Source organism: Anastrepha ludens, chromosome 2, assembly GCF_028408465.1.
Source record: "Anastrepha ludens isolate Willacy chromosome 2, idAnaLude1.1, whole genome shotgun sequence".
NCBI classification, from domain to species: Eukaryota; Metazoa; Arthropoda; class Insecta; order Diptera; family Tephritidae; genus Anastrepha; species Anastrepha ludens.
Window position 1 is genome coordinate 61,641,600 of NC_071498.1, and position 20,264 is coordinate 61,661,863.

Consider the following 20,264-nt stretch of genomic DNA (forward strand, 5'->3'; position numbering starts at 1 on the left):
ACTTTCATTTAAAAAAGTATACATAGTGATTTTGAAATTCAAAAGTTGGCAACCCTAATTACAAAGTGATGACCGTGAATTCTTAACAGAATAAAAGAAGAAGTTTCTTTATCTATTTATTTGTTTTGATAGTATTTCCCCTAATTATTTTTGATTCAGTTAATTTAACAGAAGTAAATTGATGCGATAACTTTTGCAGATAGGACTGTTCGCTAAACGATTAAACAAATATTAATATGTTTACTAAACGGTAAGCAAAAGCGACACGAACTTCGCACTAAAAATTTTTAGAATAGTTCATTAATGTGAGGAATATGGTTTTGTTTGAACAACAGAATGCCCAGCAGTAAGGAACGGCGTATACGTTTACTGCGGGATGATGATCTTGCTGACTGTGAGTTCCTTGTTGGTGATCTAGCTTCTGAGGAACCACGTCTTTTTCGTTGTCATAAAATGATTTTGGCCACTGCGTCTGAAGTGTTCGAACGAATGTTTTATAGTGACTTTGTTGTTGTAGGCCCAGTAAGAGTAACAGAAGTTAGCGCCGCCAGCTTCGAACGTTTCCTGCGTTACATTTACGTGTATGAAATCGATGCAGAACGGTTTTTGCCACTGAAAGAGCTGGGTGAATTATTTTATTTAGCAGATAAGTATATGATGCAAGATTTAACCGACGAAATAGTGGGACACTTAAAACGCAAGCACAATTGGACATTGGGAGACGTGTGGCCGATGTATGATTTGGCGTGCCTTCACGAAAACTTGCCATTGTTGCTTCTATGTTATGAGGTAAGTGTAACGTATTCGGTTATTCCTTTGCTTATAAATATTGTTGTAGTATTTAAATGTGTTATTATAATTTTTTATAGGAGATTACCAAATACGCCAATAATTTATTCAGTGTTGGCTCCTTCTATCGCCTTAACGTCAACCATCTGAAACGACTGGTAATATTACTTTCACAACAACCACATATTTCAACGAAATTGATTTTCCAGCAATTAGAGGAATATGGTCGGCGTAATAATCTAAATAAAACAAACGAGCCCGAAAAATTTTTAAAATTAGTGGAGGCTGCTAATCAACTAGATTTCAACAAATTATCAATAGCGGACTTCGAATCGGGTCCTGCTAAATCGTATTTGTTTAACAAGTAATTAAATGCAAATTAACTGAATTTAATTTAATCATATTATATATACGAAATACGTATATGATCATGTATATAGAAATAAATATGTTATGCATAGTAAAAATAGTTTGTGGGACTGAATTGTAGTCCTCTTCTATTCGCCGCTCCTCTGCTCGACTAACTTGATGAAACAATTGGGTGTGAAAGCAACAACAAAGTTATCGAGAAAAATTGGTCGCTAGCGAGCACATATGCATTAATCACCTATAAATGCACCAAATTAATCTACCCGTTCACATATGGCAGATTACAATCAGCTGACAATACTGCTTTGAGAGGTTTTTCTTCATAGAAATTGAATTGGTTGTTGTTGTTGTAGCAGCATAAACATTCCCCATACTTATATACGGGGAATGCTGCTGGAGTGACAGGCCTTGGCCGGATATAAATCCGGGTCGTTTCGGTAACGTAGAACCGACTATCGTGGAAACGAGAAATTGTTTTGGTGGAATATTTCGGTGTTTCTGCTTTCTTTAATTATTACTAACGATATGAAGAAAATACAAGAAGAAGGAATAGCTAATTTAATTGCGCAATTGGCTGCTAATAATAAGTAGTTGGAGGAAATCCGTATGCGACGTTTACTGATATTGCAAAAAATTATGGCAGCAATACGCATGGGAAATTCTATATACCATTTAATTTGCCGCTTTTTAATTACGGATTTTGCGTTAAGCTCGAAAAAGTAGATCTTCTACTTACATATATGTGAACGTATTATATGGCTATGGGCCTCTTCTTTTCGCTAAGACTTAGCAAGTGGCGAATAGATGAAGCAAATGGTACAAATGAACATATGTCGGCATGCAGGAAGAGAGCTGTCTTAAATTACATGTGTTGTTAAGGCAGTGCATCTAAGAGGAAGTGCCGAGAGGAATAGAAAATGCCTTATAGCTCATTAGACTGGTATAACGCACTGCCTTACCAATACATGTAATTTAAGGCAGCTCTCTTCCTGCGTTGCCAACATATGTTCACTTGCTTACGCTTGGCGAAAAGAAGAGGCCTTATAATTACATGCGCAACGTCGTACATACATACATACGCAGACATCTAAAAACAAAAAAAATGTGTATTCATCAATTTTTTTATTTTTCACCTTCTTTAATGCTTTAATCCACGGATGACAGAAAAAAAATCTTCACAACTACAAAATAATATTTAATAATATATTTATTCCCATGATAGTTCATTTTTTACAGTAGAAAATCTACACAAGGTAAACTTGTATTTACAGATGAGTTTTATGCACCAGGTGGGCACATACACCTCAAGTAGCATGCCGATATAGAACATTTAAGAATAGGCAACATTTTGTAGAGGGCGCGTGCGAAATGAACTTTCTAATCCATGTGTAATCAATCACGCATCTCTATTAATATGGCAAATTAATTATTAAAAAATAACTTAACACGACTAATAAGACAATTTTAGCGAAATCTTAAAGTATACCAACAAAGTGTATTTCATTTCCTTTAAACGTAATTGCTTTACCAACAACGTTGAGGGCGAAATTAATGAATGTCTTTCTTAGTTTACTACATAAAATGTAATAATTACAACTACATACATATCTGTTAGCTAGATACGAAAATAGAATTTGAATACATATGACGTATAATATGCTTTGTATACAATTATTAGTTAATTGCTGCTTGACGTGTTTGATAACTTTACGTCAAATTTAAGAACGGCCAGTGTACGTAGTTGAAGAATGCATGAGTACAACTTCACCGCGGGACCCAATTTCAATTCGAGTATATCTGACAAGTCGGATTGCTGTAGTAACAGGAGCGCGCTGCCATCTATATCTTCACGTAAAAAGCTTTCTGTTGCAACGGAATCCCGCAAAACACATTGGACAAACGCACATGTGTCCTTGGTGGACCACAGCAGAGGATTGCGCTTGATACGCTGCATGTCGAATGCGACATTACGCTGCCAAAGATTGTAGTTTTGCTCCAGACGTGGTCCGTAATCGCAAAGAAATTCTTTAGCTATTTTTATTTGCGGCAATAACAACGACGTAGATTCTTCAATAGCATTTGTGGTATCGGACGGTTCATAGGCTTTTATTATTGATGCAGCGGGTCTACTAGCAGATTCTGTTTTAATTAGTGACTGCTGCTGAGATGCCATAGGGGCGGCGCTGTTTCTATGTACGCGTTGCTGTACGGTTTGTTTATGTTGTTGCTTTTCTTGCTGAATAACGTGGCGTGTTTTAATTGTATCTAGCAGCTGAATTTGCTGCAGTATTTCAGCTTCATTCAACTGCTGCTGCTTTGGTGCCTGCGGTTGCTTCCAATATAGTTGTTGCTGTTGTTGTTTTATATCACGTTTAGTACCAGTTGTCGCACGTACAATTTCGTCATGCTCCAAACGCGGTGGTTTTTCACCTTTCTGACGCCAATTTTCAGGTGCATATGGGCAACAATCTTGCGTAGTATGTCTATTTAGGTAGAGACGTTTGGCATTCCCAATGCCACGACACCCGAATGTGGAGCATACCAATTTGCTTGATCGCATTTTATAGCCCGGTGGAGGTTCTAGGTCATGACTAGTTGCTTCACACCAACCAATAGGATGTAAATCGGCACTATCGTCTTCTAACCAGAAACAATAATTAGCGGCCCAGCAATCAAGATGTAATTTAACGCGATGCCCTTTACGACCGACCACTGTTGCAGGGCGTATGAGTGAAGGATTCCGTGGGTCGACCACCTCCAGTTTCATATTCGACTTGAAATCGATTGGATCGCGAGTGGAAAACATCTCCTCTGTGGCGGCCATACCACTGCCATGGTTTTGTATGTAATCTGTCCAGGTGAAGGTGGCATTTTCAAATTCGGGTGGCACTATTAATTGCTGCCGACCCACATGCCAGCCACAGGGATGGATGTAAGGCGAGCTTATGTCCACCCAATAGTCGTAACAGTCATCCCAACCATCAAAATGCACCCGTATGCGGTTATCCAAAACATCTGAGACCGATGCAACGCATAGTTTCCCAGTGTCGTTCAGATCTTCCGCCTCCAAGTGCATGCCAATCTAAAAATATTTAATATATACAAAATAAATATTAAAATATGAAGCATAAAATATATACGTATGTAATTATGGATCTTAACCCGAAATCTTATTGTTAAAGAAAAATAAATTTCGCATAATTACCAAAAAATTATTGTAATATAACAGATTTACCTTGAAAGGATTATGTGTACCGAATGAGACATTCAAGTGAGTAAATAGCATACGTTGGGCTGCTACAGCTTTACATTCCTGCAAATACGCTGGCCAGTTAAATTCCTCTACAGTTTTTCCCTTAGGTGGTTGCAGCACACGCTTTGTTTTTGCGCACCAGCCAGGGGGGAAAATGTCCATTGAATCCGCATTTACCCAAAAGTCATACATATATTCGAATCCGTCAAATGTTAACTTCAGGCGATAGCCTTGTATATCAACAATAGTGCATACACAAAAAAGTGAACAATTCTCTGGGTCAATAGCTTCCAATTTCATGCCAATCTGAAAACGATTAGGGCCAGTGGGGAATGGATTTATGAAAAGATTCACAGGTGCAGCGATAGCATTGAACTTTTCTGGCAGGTAAGTTGACCAACGGAAAGATTTTTTGGAAACAACTGGAGCGGATGTTTCTTGGGTTTTGCGCTTGCGGGTAACAGTTGAAAACTCTTCGTGTCGACGCTTACGCGACTCACGTTTTAAGCAGTCTAAAGAACAAAATTCTGCAAGTAAGAAAAATCTATTTAGTTAAATATAAAATACTAGAATTAATTTGTATTTATTTACCAGGTGCCAAAAAGTCTAATGCGGGCCCATGACAATTACAGCGTCTGCACAAATACAGTAAACCATCGTGTTTTTCACTTAAGTACGGCACAGATTCTCGTTCAAAAATCGGCTTTTCGTAAGCGGTGTGAATGCGTGAGCGTGGAAAGCAACGTTCGTTTATTTCGATAAGATTAAATTCGTTCAACTGAAAGCGCATATTAGTGCCACGTGCCCTGCCTATACGCTGATTCCAGGTTAGCATATTGAAGTTCGACAACATGCTTATTCCGCATGATAAAGAGTCCTCCGCAGAAGTTGTAGTGGGCGTAGTAGCGGGCGGCGCCGTTGCTGTAATGCCAGCCGCTGCAGATGTGCTAGGTTGGTTTGTTTTGGACGTTGTACTTTTGGTAGGGAAGAGTGATGACGAAAGCATTACAATATCATCAGGTAGACTTTGTCGACTGGAAGAGGTAGATGCAGACGATGTTGAGCTGAGGGAGATTTTTTCGTCACAATAAAGAGATTTTTCTAATGAATCTTGAGTGTGCTCCACAGCATCCTGAGAAACAACGTCTTCTTTCTTAGTAAATACTGCCTGTGGTCCTTCTGCTTGAGTACCATCTTCATTCATAACCACTTCAATTTTTGTTGATGATTCCTCATTCTGCTCGTTACTCATATATTTGTTAATCGGTAGCAGTTCAGATTTCTTTTCGGCACATTTTGTAATTGTGGATGCCAATGTAGATTTGTTTAATGCTCCTATATTAGCAACGTCTTTGGGGATGTATTTTGCATCAATAACTTCCGAAGATTTCACATCTTTCTCAACTGATGTTGGCGAAGACTTTATTTCCTTTTTAAACTCATGTTGTTTCCGAACGATCTCAGTGTCTACACGCAGCTCTTTGTTTTTGTGTTGTTCCTCTTTATTTATTTTCTGTGGTAATTCGACCTTAAGTTCGTGCTCTTCATCATTATATTCGATGAGATCGATGATCTCGTAGTTGTTTACAGTGACATTACCCTTTGACTCCAAAGTTGATTTATGCCGAGGTGAGCTGCCTTTCTGCTTTGCCATCTTACCCTCAGATGCAGTTGAGTGACGCCGCTCTAACAATGAATGTTGAGATGATATTTCAGATTTTGGTTTCGGTTTCACCAAAGTGGGAGCATTAGTTTGTTGTGCTTCTTTGAAGCCACAGCTAAGTGACTTAGATCTCTTCGAACGCGGACTTGTACTGCATTCGATAACACGTTGTATAGGGCGTGCTTTAAGTAGAGATTCCTGCTTTTCAACAAGCTTCGCCTGTACCAGAATGGGTTTAGTCAAATCGATTTCCATTTTAAAAGAGCCGCCACTGCCCGCAGAAGAGTTTCCGAATGAGCATGATGCCTTGTTCTGTTTGAAATTTCCAGTTTCAATCTTTATTTTCGGCGCATTATTACTTGATGCAATAATAGAAACCGTTTTGATAACTGAGCTACTCGTTTGATTAGACGCTTCAATTGTTGAGGTAGACGCTGGAGCATGTAAACCTTGACGAGACTCTTTGGACAAGTCTAAGTTAAATGCACCAGACTCACTTCGCATTTTATTTAGAGCTGATCCACTTGAAGCAATATCTGCGGATCTGTATGGTTCGGATAAAGGGAGTTTAGCAGTATTCGGAATTTGAAAAATATTTGTTGTTTGCTGCAATTGCTTTTTCATAGTTTGTGTTGCGCCAGTTGAGTTTGTTGTAGCTGCCACCGTTGGTACTACTTGAGCTTGAGTAAGTACTGTTGCGGGCTTTTTGGCGGCATTTTGTTGCTTCATTACGCCAACGTTACTTACGGCTGATGGCGATTTTAACAAAGTTTGCGAAGAATTAATGGTTATACTTGTATTTGTCGATGGGGCACGCGTTATTACGCTATTTATTGCCGCACTACCAACTACGATTTGTTTAACAAGCTCCTGATTTGAGGCCGTTAGCGATGTGGAATGATGGCTAACACTAGTCGTTTTGGCGCTTGCTTGCGGCTGATACTGCTGACTGTTGCGTATGAGTATGGAAGCGGGGATCACTAAAATGAAAATATAAATATTTGAGGCATAAATATGTATTGTTTTATAAAAATTTGCTTTAATATTCCATCAAGCTTAATTCCAAGGTTATAAACGTTGTACGATTATTACTGTTGAAAAGGTCATGGCTTAAAAAATTTATATGTACAGTTAACTCTTAGAATTAAAGTTGAATGAAATTAAATGTGTATGATAGAATCTTCAAACCACTAATTGTATAGAAGTAACCTAATAATATTTTTTCGCAAATGGATTTTTAAATTAATTTTAGAAAGTTTTCATATAACTTTTAGAAGTATTTATTGCCATGCTTTTATTTAACTGAACAATCAGATTGATCACTATTTGAATACCTGTATGTCGTAGAAACAATGATTATCCGTTTATTATTTTCCCTATAATTATGTTTCTTTTTAACTCTTAAATTTTATTGCAAATAAAGGCATTTAACGTTTTCGATGTTTAGCTACATATATGTATATAGATATGCATGTACACTGAAGAAAGCTTAACACATTGAAAATAATATTTTCTTGTTCATTATATGCACACAATCACGAAAATAAAAAAAATATTGTATTTACAAATACCTTTATCCACACAATACTCCATTTCTAAATCACAACAGTTACACTTTGGTTGAAGTTATGAATTGAAATAAACAGCATAAATTATCAAATAATAATGTGGTAGTTTCGCACTACCTAATACACAGGGTTGCATTTTGAGGTTGGAGTATCTATACACATTAGGGTAGTCGATTATTTGCCTGATTTCAAAACCAGGCTTAAAATTATTTAAAAAGGAATTTGGAAACAAACAAAAGTCAAAAATAAAAGTGAGATTTCAATACTGTAATATAAATAGGTAAGATAATCAACTTAACGGAAGTAAATCAATTACCATTAACCATTGTTGCTGTTAACGAAAGAAGAAAAGAAATGAAAAGAAAGAAAAAAACAAAACACACTACAAATGTGGAGTTACGGGTTCAAAAATTTGTGTTAAAAGCCGCACCGACAACCTTAATGTACATAGATATTAACACGCGCATATGTATACATACATATATGCACGTACGTCTGCTGCTAAAGAGGTTTTTAAGCAATTGTTGGAAAATGATTTCAGTCGCACACTAAGTATATGAAAACATTACAAATTTAATGCAGTTACTAAACGAGATTGTAGTAATTTTTAAAGGATGTGAAAGTTAGAATCTCCATATTTAAGTAATAACATATTTAAAGTAATAACATTACAAAATGATAAAGAACGAAACTAAGTGCAAAATTAAATGAAAAATTTGATGTCCATGTACATACTACGTATGGTACAACCATTTACCATATATATGCATCTGTTTTGGAAATAAGCAAATCAGCAGGAATATTATATCTTGAAAAATTTACCCATATATGTATGCATGTACATACATACTGAACTTTACTACAACAATTACAAAACTAATGTTTCAGGTGATCTTTAGACAGAAATTTGAACTAAATTTCCTAATTTTGAGTTGTTTATAATTGACATATCAAAATATTATTACATATGTATTCATTTAATTACAACGTCAAAAAGTTATCGCAGAATGATTCATGATATTGCTTAAGATATTTGTTAAAATTTACAACTTTAATATTGGCTTAATTAAAACTCATCTCTTGGAAAATTAAATAAGTTCTCCTCTCGGAGGTTGCTTTCACGGTTTTGATTTGTTTTCTCACATAATAAGCTTAATACGTGGAGAATTTCATTATGTATTTAACGCTATAATCTTATTCATATCAAAAATAAATAACTACACGAGATTCGACAACATAAAAATGTCAAGCTAAAAAAATTAAGTTAAGTATCGTTATGCAAACACACATATGCAGGAAATAGGCTAGCTAAAATCTCAAGGATCGCGTAATATTGAACTAATTTGTTGATGTGAAAATAAACAGCACCAAAAAACAAGTATTCGCACTGCTTTGGACGATACGTGCTCCGTTGTAGCAGTAGTACGATGCACATGCATGCATTACATAATTAATGGAAAACACAAAATGGCAGCTACCACATATAGGTTGACCATTGTCAAGCGAAGAAAAGTAATTTTAATCAAATTAGATTACAGTTTTTTCGCTCGCACTACATATAATTTAGTTTCCCTTGATAATAAAAAAATGATGAGCTAAAAATTTTACAAAACTCACCAGAGTTAGATTGCACTTCCCCCACTGCTCCTCGGGCAGTGTTATATGTGTCACCTGCAGTGATTCCCGTATTGTTTGTAGCGGATATGCCTCCACTACTATTTGCAACAGTCCGAATGAAATTAATCGGCACGGAAGCTGTAGATCCCGACAAAATAGAACTATTCTGAACCCCAGTTGACATTAGAAAGTTGGCGTTGTGAGGTTGAGTGTTGGTGGTGTTGTTGGCACTGGTTATTACACTAATCAATGGCGAAGCAGATGAGATTTGCATTGTTTCTAAATCGCTAATGCTGGTTTGAAGCGATGTGGGGCTAACACCTGACGTAATTAATGCCATTTGGGGCACAAGTGCTAAAGTGGTGTTATTGTTTACGCCAGTTGTTATAACATTGTTGGTGGCAGGGCTTACTAGTATTGTACCGCCATTAGCTCCACCGCCCATGTTCATACTGCCAGCTGTTCCAACCCCGTTGATTTGCAATGGCAAACGCTGAATCAGTGAGTTTCCACTAAAATGTGATGTATACGGTTGGTGCGTTTGATGCGGTTCAAGAAGTGGAGTTGATAAAGTGGCCGGACCACTTGGCGCCGGAGCTGTAACGATATTCTTATTCATAACAAGGGAAATGTAACGTAATTCCCTACTTTTAATAATTTCGAATTAGTTGTTGGCGTAACAAAGGCACTACCAATTGTTATTCGTGTGGTTGCCTATAAGGATGGAGTTGATGTATCTATTGACAGTACTTTCGCGTTGAAGTTATAAAATCTGGCAATGTCTGAACCAATTCCTTGTTTATTTTGATACAAAATTTATTATTTTATTCTTTACCACTTTCAACAAGTATTTTATTTCGGATGGTTGAAAGTCTATTGGCACTCGTTGACGTAATTGTTAATAAACTTTTCCGATTAATGGTCCCACTAAAATGTGTTAAATAATTTTCTTTCACCAACTTCTTTAAGATTTCACGTTTTACATCCGGAAGGATTCTGCGTGCATTTGAAAAAGTCTCGCTCCACTCCTCTGAACCGCGGACGGGTTGAAACGAACAAAAAATTACGGCTGCAGCGATAGAAACGCTGCTGCGACGTTAACTGCGACGCGTTGATCAGGTTGATGCACAGCGTTGCAATTTTTAAAAATCATACCGTTCTGCGGTGAATGTTAAATTCGCGCCTAATAAAACCACTTACATCTGATAATATTCACAATTATTACAATGAACACCTATTTGGTACACGCTTTTCAAAACAGACCGTTCACTTCACGCTGACTGTTACTAATTAAAATGCCTTTAATTTGATAGTCAGAGGAAGACTCAGTTTTTTGCAATGTTGTTGTTTCGTTGTAGTAGGTGTGATTGCCAGTGTTGCTCGATACACACACCCGCATACTCCGCTTTTAGAAGTATTTTGTTTTTGTTCTTTCTTTCACAATCGCCGTCGCAGCGTTTGTTGAAATTTGTAACTCTGTAGCAGAGGAAGTCGTTGAGTCGCCAGCTTTTACTGAAAGTTAATTATAACGTTCAATGTCTTAAATGTTTTTATTTTTTATGTTATTTATCAAACTCTACAAAATATTTCTTTTATTTTATTAAAATTTAGAGAAATATATAGCGAGCTAATTTATGCTCGCTGATAAACTGATATAAATAAGTGTTGCCAACCTTTAGTCACTCTTCAAGTCCATATGGTGAAAACCTAACTTTTTTGCTATTTTTTATGCACTCAACGGACAAACATGTTATGTTTTCAAATGTCAATAAATATATATGTAATATTTATATAATTGCATAGGAAAAAATATAAACGCAATGATGAAATAAATCTAGAATATGTACACTTATGTATACATACATATGAACGAACTTAGCGTGCACGTGTAGTTTATTTTTCCTTTTATTCTAGCACAGCAGTTTTTCTCTGAAATCTTCAAAATGTTCGACATGATAAATATATTTCTTTCTTCCACATTTTTATTAGACAGATTAATCTAGTTTTAAACCCACATTTGCGGTAATATATGTATGAACGAAGACGTTTATAAATATACATACTTAACCAAAAATAAATGTACGTAGAATGAAGAGATACACATTTTTAATATTTCCCACTGTTGAAACGGCTAAATACAAAGCGTACGATTATTTTTGGAAATACAACACAAACTTCAGTTAATTAGAGTGCCAAGTTGAATTTTCTAAGCGTTATGTACCTGCATATGCTTTTGGATATAAGTATAAGCATATGTAAATTATTTATTTACAAGCCAATGCCACCATGAACTCCATTTTCTCAACATTATTTTTGCATTAGATATTTATTGTTATTGTTTTCAAAACGTTTTTAGTGAGTAAAAAACTCACAAGTCAACTTTACGTGTCGCCATTGAAAATGTTTCATTGCTACTTGCAATATTATATTGAAAATATTTCAACAAAAACTAAAAGACTTTGAAATATATTTCTAGTTTTTAACCTTAAACATCTATAATTTCACTTTCATGTATTTAAATGCATCTCCTATATTTTCCATCCAAATAATATAATACCTGTGCATATATGTGCATAACGCACATTCCTTATTTCCCATTGGTGACACGAATTTGGCGACCAAAAGCAATGTAAATTATGGCACGCAAAATCCATAAACTGGTTTCACAAAAACTTTATACTGCCACCAACGAATTTCTGAATACAAATACGTATAATTACAAGAGATCGAAACGAAAAAAGCAAAGTTGTGAATAAATACATTTTACGTGTAACTTAAAATGTAACAATGTCCTTCAATAAACGCCTTAGATATAAAAATATTCTACAAAAATTTCATTTTAAAGTATATGCGCGATTTTCCCACCGTGAAAATGAGTACGTTGCTTATGTAAATTATTTCATTGGTAGCATTTTACAAACATACTTTTCTTTCACAATACTTAGGGCTACGTGATTTATTTTATTTATATGAAACATATACGGCAGCCTTATACGAGTTGGTGCGTAATAAAAAATTGCTGTTCTAATAGCGATCGCCCCTCGACAGGCAATGGACAAACTTCAGATTCAACTTTCCAATGTGGGAAAATATCAACTCGCCACCTCAAGCAGGAGGAGAGGAGCTCGACTAAATACCCAACAAAGAGTAGAAGCGCCAATTATTATTTACATTAAACGAATTATATATGTACCTATAATTACTATAACTGTGATACTAAGTATAAACTTATATATTAATTAACATGAACATTTCCTGATCCTTTTAACCTTTCATAAAAATATTCCTCTCACAATGCTTGATACTATAATATTATCAATGCATATATTTTCGTGCAATATTATTGGAATTAATTAAAATTAATGAGAAAAGAATTCAAGGTTTTATTCACGTTTTTATATCTATTACATTATTTGGTACTTACTTTTCTTTCTACTATTTGCATGTATGCAGTGAATGAATGTTTTGATGCATTCTATTGTTAAACATTTATCACATACTCGCCACCAAGCTTTAAAATCTGTAAAACCAAGTAATACATTAAAATTGAGGAAAAGTTTGTAAAATATATATATGTACTTACTTTGCTGATGATTGAATAATGACCAAAGGATGCAGTACAATGTAAAATGCAATGGCGGGACCTTTTAGACAGCAAGTACGCTTATTTTCTCGGAACCAATCACACTTACATACACACACCTACAAAAATGAAAAGGTTTGAAATATATTTGGATATTTTCTGTAACACACTATAATTTATCTTTTCTTAATGATTTTGCGGTTGCAATAATAAAATTCCTTTTAAATAACTTGCCTAATATTTTCGGATGATTTTTCGGCTGGAACAAATGTTAAATGTAATCAAAAACATCAACGCCGTTGTAAAACTTTGTTACCTATTTCATTTGATAAGAAGAATAACAACGAAAATCAGCAGCGGCAGAGGAATCGGCGACATTGACAAACAGCGAAGACGTGAACGGTCAGCCAAGCAGAGCACGTTGACGTTGTAGCGCAGCGCAGCAACCCGAAAATTTGCAGCACTCTAAAAAGGCAAGAACAATAGAAGCTGTGATGCCAACACAGAGAATAAGCAAACAAAAAGGAAAGGAAGAGTAGGCGGGCGTTAGTGAAAAGCCAATCCAAGGCGCATTTATTAAAGGTGATGGCACTAGACCAACAACAATGTTTTGTACGCTTGATTGTCACGGCATATTCGCCTTGTTTTATTCTGTTCTGACAGCCACATGGGCACAGCGAAAAAAACAAATTAGCTGATTTATCAATACCACCTTTAATAGATTCGCCTTGAGCCAATCATAATAAATCGTAATCACCCTATCGGAAGATTTATAATTTTAGCAAATGGCGTCGTACGTTAATAATATTTGACTCTTGTTAATGAGGCAGTTGTAGTATACAAACGGACAAGCAATAGAACGTGTAAAGGTCAAAATAAATATTTCCATCTCTCAAAATAAGTTTTTTTATTTTGGCAAAATTTATTTCAAAGCATATTTTTTTGCCACCTTGCATCTAAACGTTCAGACGTTTCCACAGAAAAGTTTTTCTCTGCTTACGACACTCACTTGTCAAGCTCGCCAAAAATAAACTAGCGGTTCTTGGAAGGCGTCAACACTTTGTGTTCTCTGTCCGTCTTTGGAATACCTTACCTTACAAAGTTAAACGTATAAAAGAAAGCTCGTGTTTCAAAAATAAATTGCTTCGCTATCTTCCCGAAAATTGCTGAATGTACTCAAATGGATCTACATTATTTAAATCTCTTCCTATTAATCCCTACTCCTACTACTACTATTTTTACCGTACTTTCCTTTTAATACTTTCTCCAACTTATAATTCTTTACTACTATCTGTAATTTTAATTTTAATTTTGATTTTACTGTTAATCCTTTTATGTAAACTATTCATAAGGTCAATCATTGTAAAAATAACCTATGGTTGTATGTTTGACTTTAATAATAATAATAATAATATTATTAGCTCTCAAAAAAAAAAAACAAAAAAAAAAAAAATACCAAAAAGCTAAGGCTGCAGCAATGGAACCGTTGCACACATTTGACTGTATGCTTAAGAAGGACATCTGCGGACTAATTAATAAATATTTGGAAACAAAAAGAACTGAGGCATGGAGAACAGTGCAACACCATTATGCAAGCTTAAATACAACTGGCGCTAAACCCAACTATCAAGCCATATGCCGTACCAAGGACATCACTGCCTTCATCCGACTCCGTATTGGACACACAATCGGTACACACTCCCACATTTTAATTAGTGAGATGCCACCTCCCTGCCCCTACTACACCCTGTCAACATTAACAGTTAAACACCTGTTGGACGACTGCACGCATTTTATGAATCTCAGGAACACAAGTTTCAACAACCATCTTCCATCGGAATTACTTAAGACTCCTTCTCAGGAAAACATTGAGAAAATGACAGATTACTTAATTAGAGCGGATCTGAGAAAATTGATTTAAACCATAAGTCTCTTTACTTAAACATCTATGTAAATATTCTTCCGTATATCCTATGAATTTACCTTTCACATAACTTAATTTCTTTAATTCATGTGTTGATAGTGCCTAATAATCGTTTCCAGAAAATTAACTCTCTAATAGCTTAACTTTAAAAAAAATAATCTTATTAGAGTAGTGAGCCGTAAGCCCTGGCAGCTAGTGCTCCTTTTTTATTTATTGTAAAATAATAATTTATTGTTATTTTCCATATATTAAATAAATAAATAATATTATTAGCTCTCAAAAAAAAAAAAAAAATACGAGAAATTTTGCTATTTAAAACACAAGTACTTTTATTCATATTTTTGTAAGGCTGTTAATAGATTGTAAAGTTGTACAAAACAAAAATGTATATATATTTGTTTTCTGCTCGTACAAGTTTATTTAACTCGGCCATCGCAATACAGAGAGCGTTCATTAATTAATATTAAAAATTAATATTGTTTGCACTAACAATATAACGCATGTGAAAATATTAATAAAATCAAAGTTATAAAAATCCGGAAAAAGGCAGTTGAAAGATAATTCAAACTAAGATAATAGCAAGATGGAAAATGATAATTAATATGAAACATGATTATCACTTCTTACTCTCTATATAACAATTACAATAGTATGTACATATCTTTACCAGAAATAATGATAATATTATTCACACATGTGAGCTTTTCGTGTTAAGAATTATGTAAAACATCGGTTATTGAACAACTTCCGCACCTTAGCGGAACACATATGTATATCCGTTTCACAATTTTCTGAAATGTATAAAATGTTTGTCGAGCATTAAAGCCATGATAAATTTACATTAATTGAATGTGCCTTACCGTTGTGGTTTTGTCATGATATTTTTATTTTCATCTTGACGTTCCAATAGTATTTAAAGTAGTGTGTGTTTTTGAATGTCGTCATTTTTACGTACGTTCGCTAAGCAACACTGCAACTGCCAAACAACAAAAAGCAGTCGATTGAGTTAGTTAATGGTCGTTGAAAAGTTAAAACCTGTGAATTTCGTTTATTTATTCTTTAATCGACTGGAATATATACATATAAACTATAGTAACAGTTTGGTTGCTTGCAGTATTACTAAATCGGAGTTTTAATAGAAAATTACCGCAGTGTTAATACAGATTAACATTTTACATTCGCTAGCCCATTTACAGAAAGTATGTCACTAATCGATAAATTACAAGAACCCGATGACAACATACCATTGGCTGATGAGGACACACAAGGTATTGAGATCAGGAAATTGTGGGATTCAATAAAGCATGAAAATCCTTTTCCTTATTTTACTTTAGTAATCATCAATGACGAAGATCCTCATGGAAATAATATACCCAATGGACGTTCAATGGATTCGCTGCGTTCATCCTTCACTAATCGCAGCACCACCCCTGACTCATCCCACAACTCATTGGAAGCTGATGTTAGCCCCGATGAGAAAGAGGAGAAGGCTCGCCTGATTACACAAGTGTTGGAACTGCAAAACACACTCGATGATCTTTCACAGCGTGTCGACTCAGTGAAAGAAGAAAATTTAAAGTTACGATCCGAAAACCAGGTCCTTGGACAATACATAGAAAATTTAATGTCAGCTTCGTCAGTATTTCAGTCGACAAGCCCAAATGCGAAAAAGAAGTGAAGAGTGTCGGAAATAAGCTGTCAAGATTCCTTTGAACCAGCAAATGACGGGGATTCGTACGCACGTAAAATTAATTTTTCTTTTGCTGTATTCAAGTTTAAATATTGCGAAATTCATGATCTTTTATTGTAACATAAATGCTTAAACGCATTTCTGAACTTTTTGTACGTTGTCGAATTTATGCATCTAATCAATTCATATTCAGTTACGCATTGAAGAATTTTTGGCAAAAACGTTTTTATTATTAACTAGGATATGTATCGCTATAGTTTTATATATATATATTTTTAAAGTACACAACAACCACATACACATACGCATAACTTGCTACACGATACCAAATAAAATGCCTTGTTCTGAAATTTGTATTTGAATTAAGGAGTAATCACCGAAAGAGAATATTGCAACTAGAAGTACGTAAGAATGTTCCCACGACAGTCGATTCTACGTAACCGGAACGACCCGGATTTATATCCGGCCAAGGACTGTCACTTCAGCATTCTCGTTAATATATGCGGAATGTTTATGCTGCTACAACAAAATTGCAACTAGAAAATTGGTTGCAGTTTTAATTATTTCGTTACTTGAAGAGCATGCGTATGTTCTACTTCTGAACAAAATACCTTTTATCAGTGTAGTAGGTACTGTCACACTCAAACGCAGTAGGTACTCTCATTTATTCGATTGAATTCTTCCATCAACTTTTCATTTAAATAAAAAGACATTGCTTTCTAATGGGTTCAAACCTATGTTTTTCAACCTCATTATAAAAATTTATTTGTTTTATATGTAATACAGTACATACTTAGGTCTATTGATTACATATCTGTAAAGTAATTTTTATACTTAAGTCCATTGATTATATTTGTGTGAAGTAATTTCTAAAAACATCTTTTCACAATTATGAAATTTTGCATTAAAAACTAAAACATTTAATATCTATTGTTATGTTGCCCATACGGATTATATCTTTGGAATCTGTTGTTATGTTGCCCACCTCTAGGCTGGTGCTGTTGATTATTGCGGTAATTGTTTTGATAATTATTTCCATTAGAAAAGTTGTTGCCAAAATTGTTCTGGTAATTATTATAACCCGACCTGGCTTGAAAATTTTGTTGGGAATTTGGCCCTCGTGGATATGGACCCTGGTTATTTCCACCCCTATTATAAGAGGGTCGACCAAGACTTGCTTGCACCATTCTATGACCACCAGCACTTAAATGTCCGGTAGGCAGGTTTCTATTGAATCCTATAACTGGTCGGTTGTGACCAGCAGGCCCTTCCGATTTGGAGTTTAAAACGTTTGGAGGGTCAATGGCGTTTTGTAGCCGTTTGGCAGGGAATATAAAATCACTGTCATATTCAGGATCTCGGAAACGTACGGTAACAACCTCATTCGACATTATATTGGGTAAACCATATATTGGTGATTTTAATGTGCCTAGATTTTTTATATTATCTTCGGCTTTCAAAATGCTTCCTCCCATTCCTTCCATGACAATCGCCACTTTTTTCTCCATAGAGGTAAACGTTTTCAACTGATGTTTCAGCCATTCCAATTTAGGATGCAAATTTCCAATATATAGGCGATTATCTCCTCGCTTATTTCGGCGAACTTCCTCTTCGGTTAATTTACTGTAGTAGGGCGCTAAAGCTTTGAAAAGTCTTCGTTCGTCTACAAAAGGAAGCAGGGCCACTCCTTGCCAAGCAAATTTCTTGCCATTTAAATCAATTTTAAAATCTTCCGGATAGAAATCAATAATTGGTGAATCGGGATCAGACATTAATGTTGCCCATGGCTTTGGGACATGAGATGAGCTGGCAGCAGGAAAAACACCCATCAATTGTTCTAAAGGGTTAAATGGCTTTGTACCTTTCTCAAAACTAGTTGACAATCCAGTTATGTTCACAAAATCGGAAGCAAAAGGCGCATAATGGTAGGGAAAATACCAGTCCCACGAAGCGCAACCTTGGTAATAATATTTAAGAACCCAGCAGAGTCCACGTACATATTGCAGTGCAACAGAGTAACGAAAGCCTTGATTATTTGTACCTACATCAAATTTCGATTCATAATAACGGTTTTTAAAACCTGCTTCGTATAATCGGACTTCGTCATTATCATTTTCATCAGAATCGTTGTCGAGCCCGGCTTCGGAAGCTGTCCTTTTTACTCCCTTATTATTTTGTGTTCTTAATTTCATAGCTTCTTCCTTGTAATTAAATTTATTACCTTGTGCTCCTGAGCCTCCACGATTTACTGCTGTGGGTTCAAAAAAAGTGGACACAGCAAGACTTTGAGCTTTATATTCGTTATCGCGCATACGCTTCTGCCTTGCCTTAAATTGTTGCTCGCGGCGTTGTCTCTCCTTAAAAATATTATCTTCAACGTTCCCTAAATCTGTTAGTATCATCTGCACGCGCTGTAAATTCACTTCGCCCGAATTTGTTAAATAACCACCAGTTTTATACACACATTTTTTATAGAGCTCTACCAAACGGTCTACTGCGCCTTCTCTAATTTCAAGACTTGGCAAATGTGGTAAGAAATCATTTCCGACAAAGAAGCACATAAAAACCCAATCATCCAAAGCGCGTTCAAAGTCATATTTGAATGGCAGATTGGGCATTTCCAAAGTCTTCTTGAGGTATTCGCGCAGCACGCTTAACCGGACAAATATAAATCTAACTTCAGCATTGATGGGAACATCTGGTTTGAAACTGTCATCTTTCGAACCACCTGGATTCTCCAAGCCCCCACACTTTTGCATCTCATGACCATATTGTTTACATATCTCACAAGGACGAGGTTTATTGGGTAAAAATTCTTCTCGTATAATGGTAAAATTCGGTTCATGTGTAGCGAGTCCCAACATAATCAAATCGGCATCTGCACCACATAAAACGTGTTGCGTATTGGGATCATGATCTGGTTGAGCTCTTTGTTTTCGAATGTAATCCATTATTTTGTGTTCACCTTCACCGGGAACATTTGCATCTGACAATACCACTTTTATTCCTTTCCAGGCTGGATTTGTATTCATGCGGTCGTGAATGTAATAATGTAAGCACTTACTTAATCTATCCATAAACGGTGTCCCTGGTGTTATACAATTAGAATCGAAGTGTTCCTCGTCAGTCTTTTCAGGAGGAAGAATACATCCTTTAACTAAAAGTTCTTCTCTTATCTTTTGTATCTCATTTCGTTTTTCGTTTGCTTCCTTAGCAGCTCTGAAACGCCGTGATCTTTGTTGATTCATTTTTGCTCTTGGAGCTACCCCGTCAATCGCCATATATAATAATTTTCGCGGCCGAACAATACCAAACAAGCGATCAATGCACTCAAATATTGCTACCATCATTTCATCCTCATTTTTAGGGGCGGGCTTATCTTCAGGATGCGTACAAGGATGTATTATACCATTCATATCCAAATACAGATTGTCAAACTCAATCCCATTGGGATTCGGGAGTGTGGCATCTTCGTATATTGTGCTTCCAGTGTTTGGATCAACACTTTTGTTTTCCGTGCAATCAACGATAACACAAGCATACTTCTTACTTAGCCATCTAAAAAATGCTGGAACACCCATATTCGCACTTAATTAACTTCGAAATTTTTCTACAAATAATAAAACGAGGAAATTAATGCTTAACCAAACAAGCGGAAAACATGGACAAGAATAATACCAATAGATACTTCACTGTGAATGGTAGTACTAACGTTCAAGAAGCATCCAACTTCGCGCAAGTAGCCAAATAATAAGGGTATTCATTCAGTTTACCACTGTATTAACAAGCTTATGAAAATCTATTTATA

At 35.5% G+C, this 20,264-nt stretch overlaps 4 protein-coding genes across 6 annotated transcripts; 2 read left to right on the forward strand and 2 right to left on the reverse strand.

Moving 5' to 3' along the window:
- The first annotated feature begins 79 nt into the window (after positions 1-79).
- On the forward strand, positions 80-1,258 carry LOC128871613 (BTB/POZ domain-containing protein 6). 2 transcript variants are annotated; one of them, XM_054113493.1, is made up of 4 exons: positions 80-250; positions 336-789; positions 870-947; positions 999-1,258. In XM_054113493.1, the coding sequence occupies exons 1-4, from the start codon at positions 237-239 to the stop codon at positions 1,155-1,157; spliced, it is 705 nt and encodes a 234-aa protein (XP_053969468.1). In that variant the 5' UTR covers positions 80-236; the 3' UTR covers positions 1,158-1,258. The 2 variants fall into 2 exon arrangements, with proteins under 2 accessions (XP_053969468.1, XP_053969467.1); XM_054113492.1 differs by having other exon boundaries at positions 82-250; positions 870-1,258.
- A 1,082-nt stretch (positions 1,259-2,340) lies between these two features.
- On the reverse strand, positions 2,341-12,958 carry LOC128871612 (lethal(3)malignant brain tumor-like protein 3). Of its 2 annotated transcripts, XM_054113490.1 has the most exons (6): positions 12,843-12,958; positions 12,684-12,779; positions 9,260-10,771; positions 5,003-7,054; positions 4,394-4,938; positions 2,341-4,240 (listed from the first exon to the last, which is right to left on the reverse strand). In XM_054113490.1, the coding sequence occupies exons 3-6, from the start codon at positions 9,876-9,878 to the stop codon at positions 2,837-2,839; spliced, it is 4,620 nt and encodes a 1,539-aa protein (XP_053969465.1). In that variant the 5' UTR covers positions 9,879-10,771; positions 12,684-12,779; positions 12,843-12,958; the 3' UTR covers positions 2,341-2,836. The 2 variants fall into 2 exon arrangements, with proteins under 2 accessions (XP_053969465.1, XP_053969466.1); XM_054113491.1 differs by lacking the exons at positions 9,260-10,771; positions 12,684-12,779; positions 12,843-12,958 and adding an exon at positions 7,646-7,745.
- A 2,805-nt stretch (positions 12,959-15,763) lies between these two features.
- Positions 15,764-16,806, forward strand: LOC128871615 (short coiled-coil protein A). Its single transcript, XM_054113495.1, has 2 exons — positions 15,764-16,034; positions 16,101-16,806. Exons 1-2 carry the CDS (start codon positions 15,968-15,970, stop codon positions 16,442-16,444), a joined length of 411 nt encoding a protein of 136 aa, XP_053969470.1. The 5' UTR covers positions 15,764-15,967; the 3' UTR covers positions 16,445-16,806.
- A 366-nt stretch (positions 16,807-17,172) lies between these two features.
- LOC128871614 (5'-3' exoribonuclease 2 homolog) lies at positions 17,173-20,139 on the reverse strand. Its single transcript, XM_054113494.1, has one exon. The coding sequence runs from the start codon at positions 20,035-20,037 to the stop codon at positions 17,377-17,379; it is 2,661 nt and encodes an 886-aa protein (XP_053969469.1). The 5' UTR covers positions 20,038-20,139; the 3' UTR covers positions 17,173-17,376.
- Between the last annotated feature and the right edge of the window lie 125 nt (positions 20,140-20,264).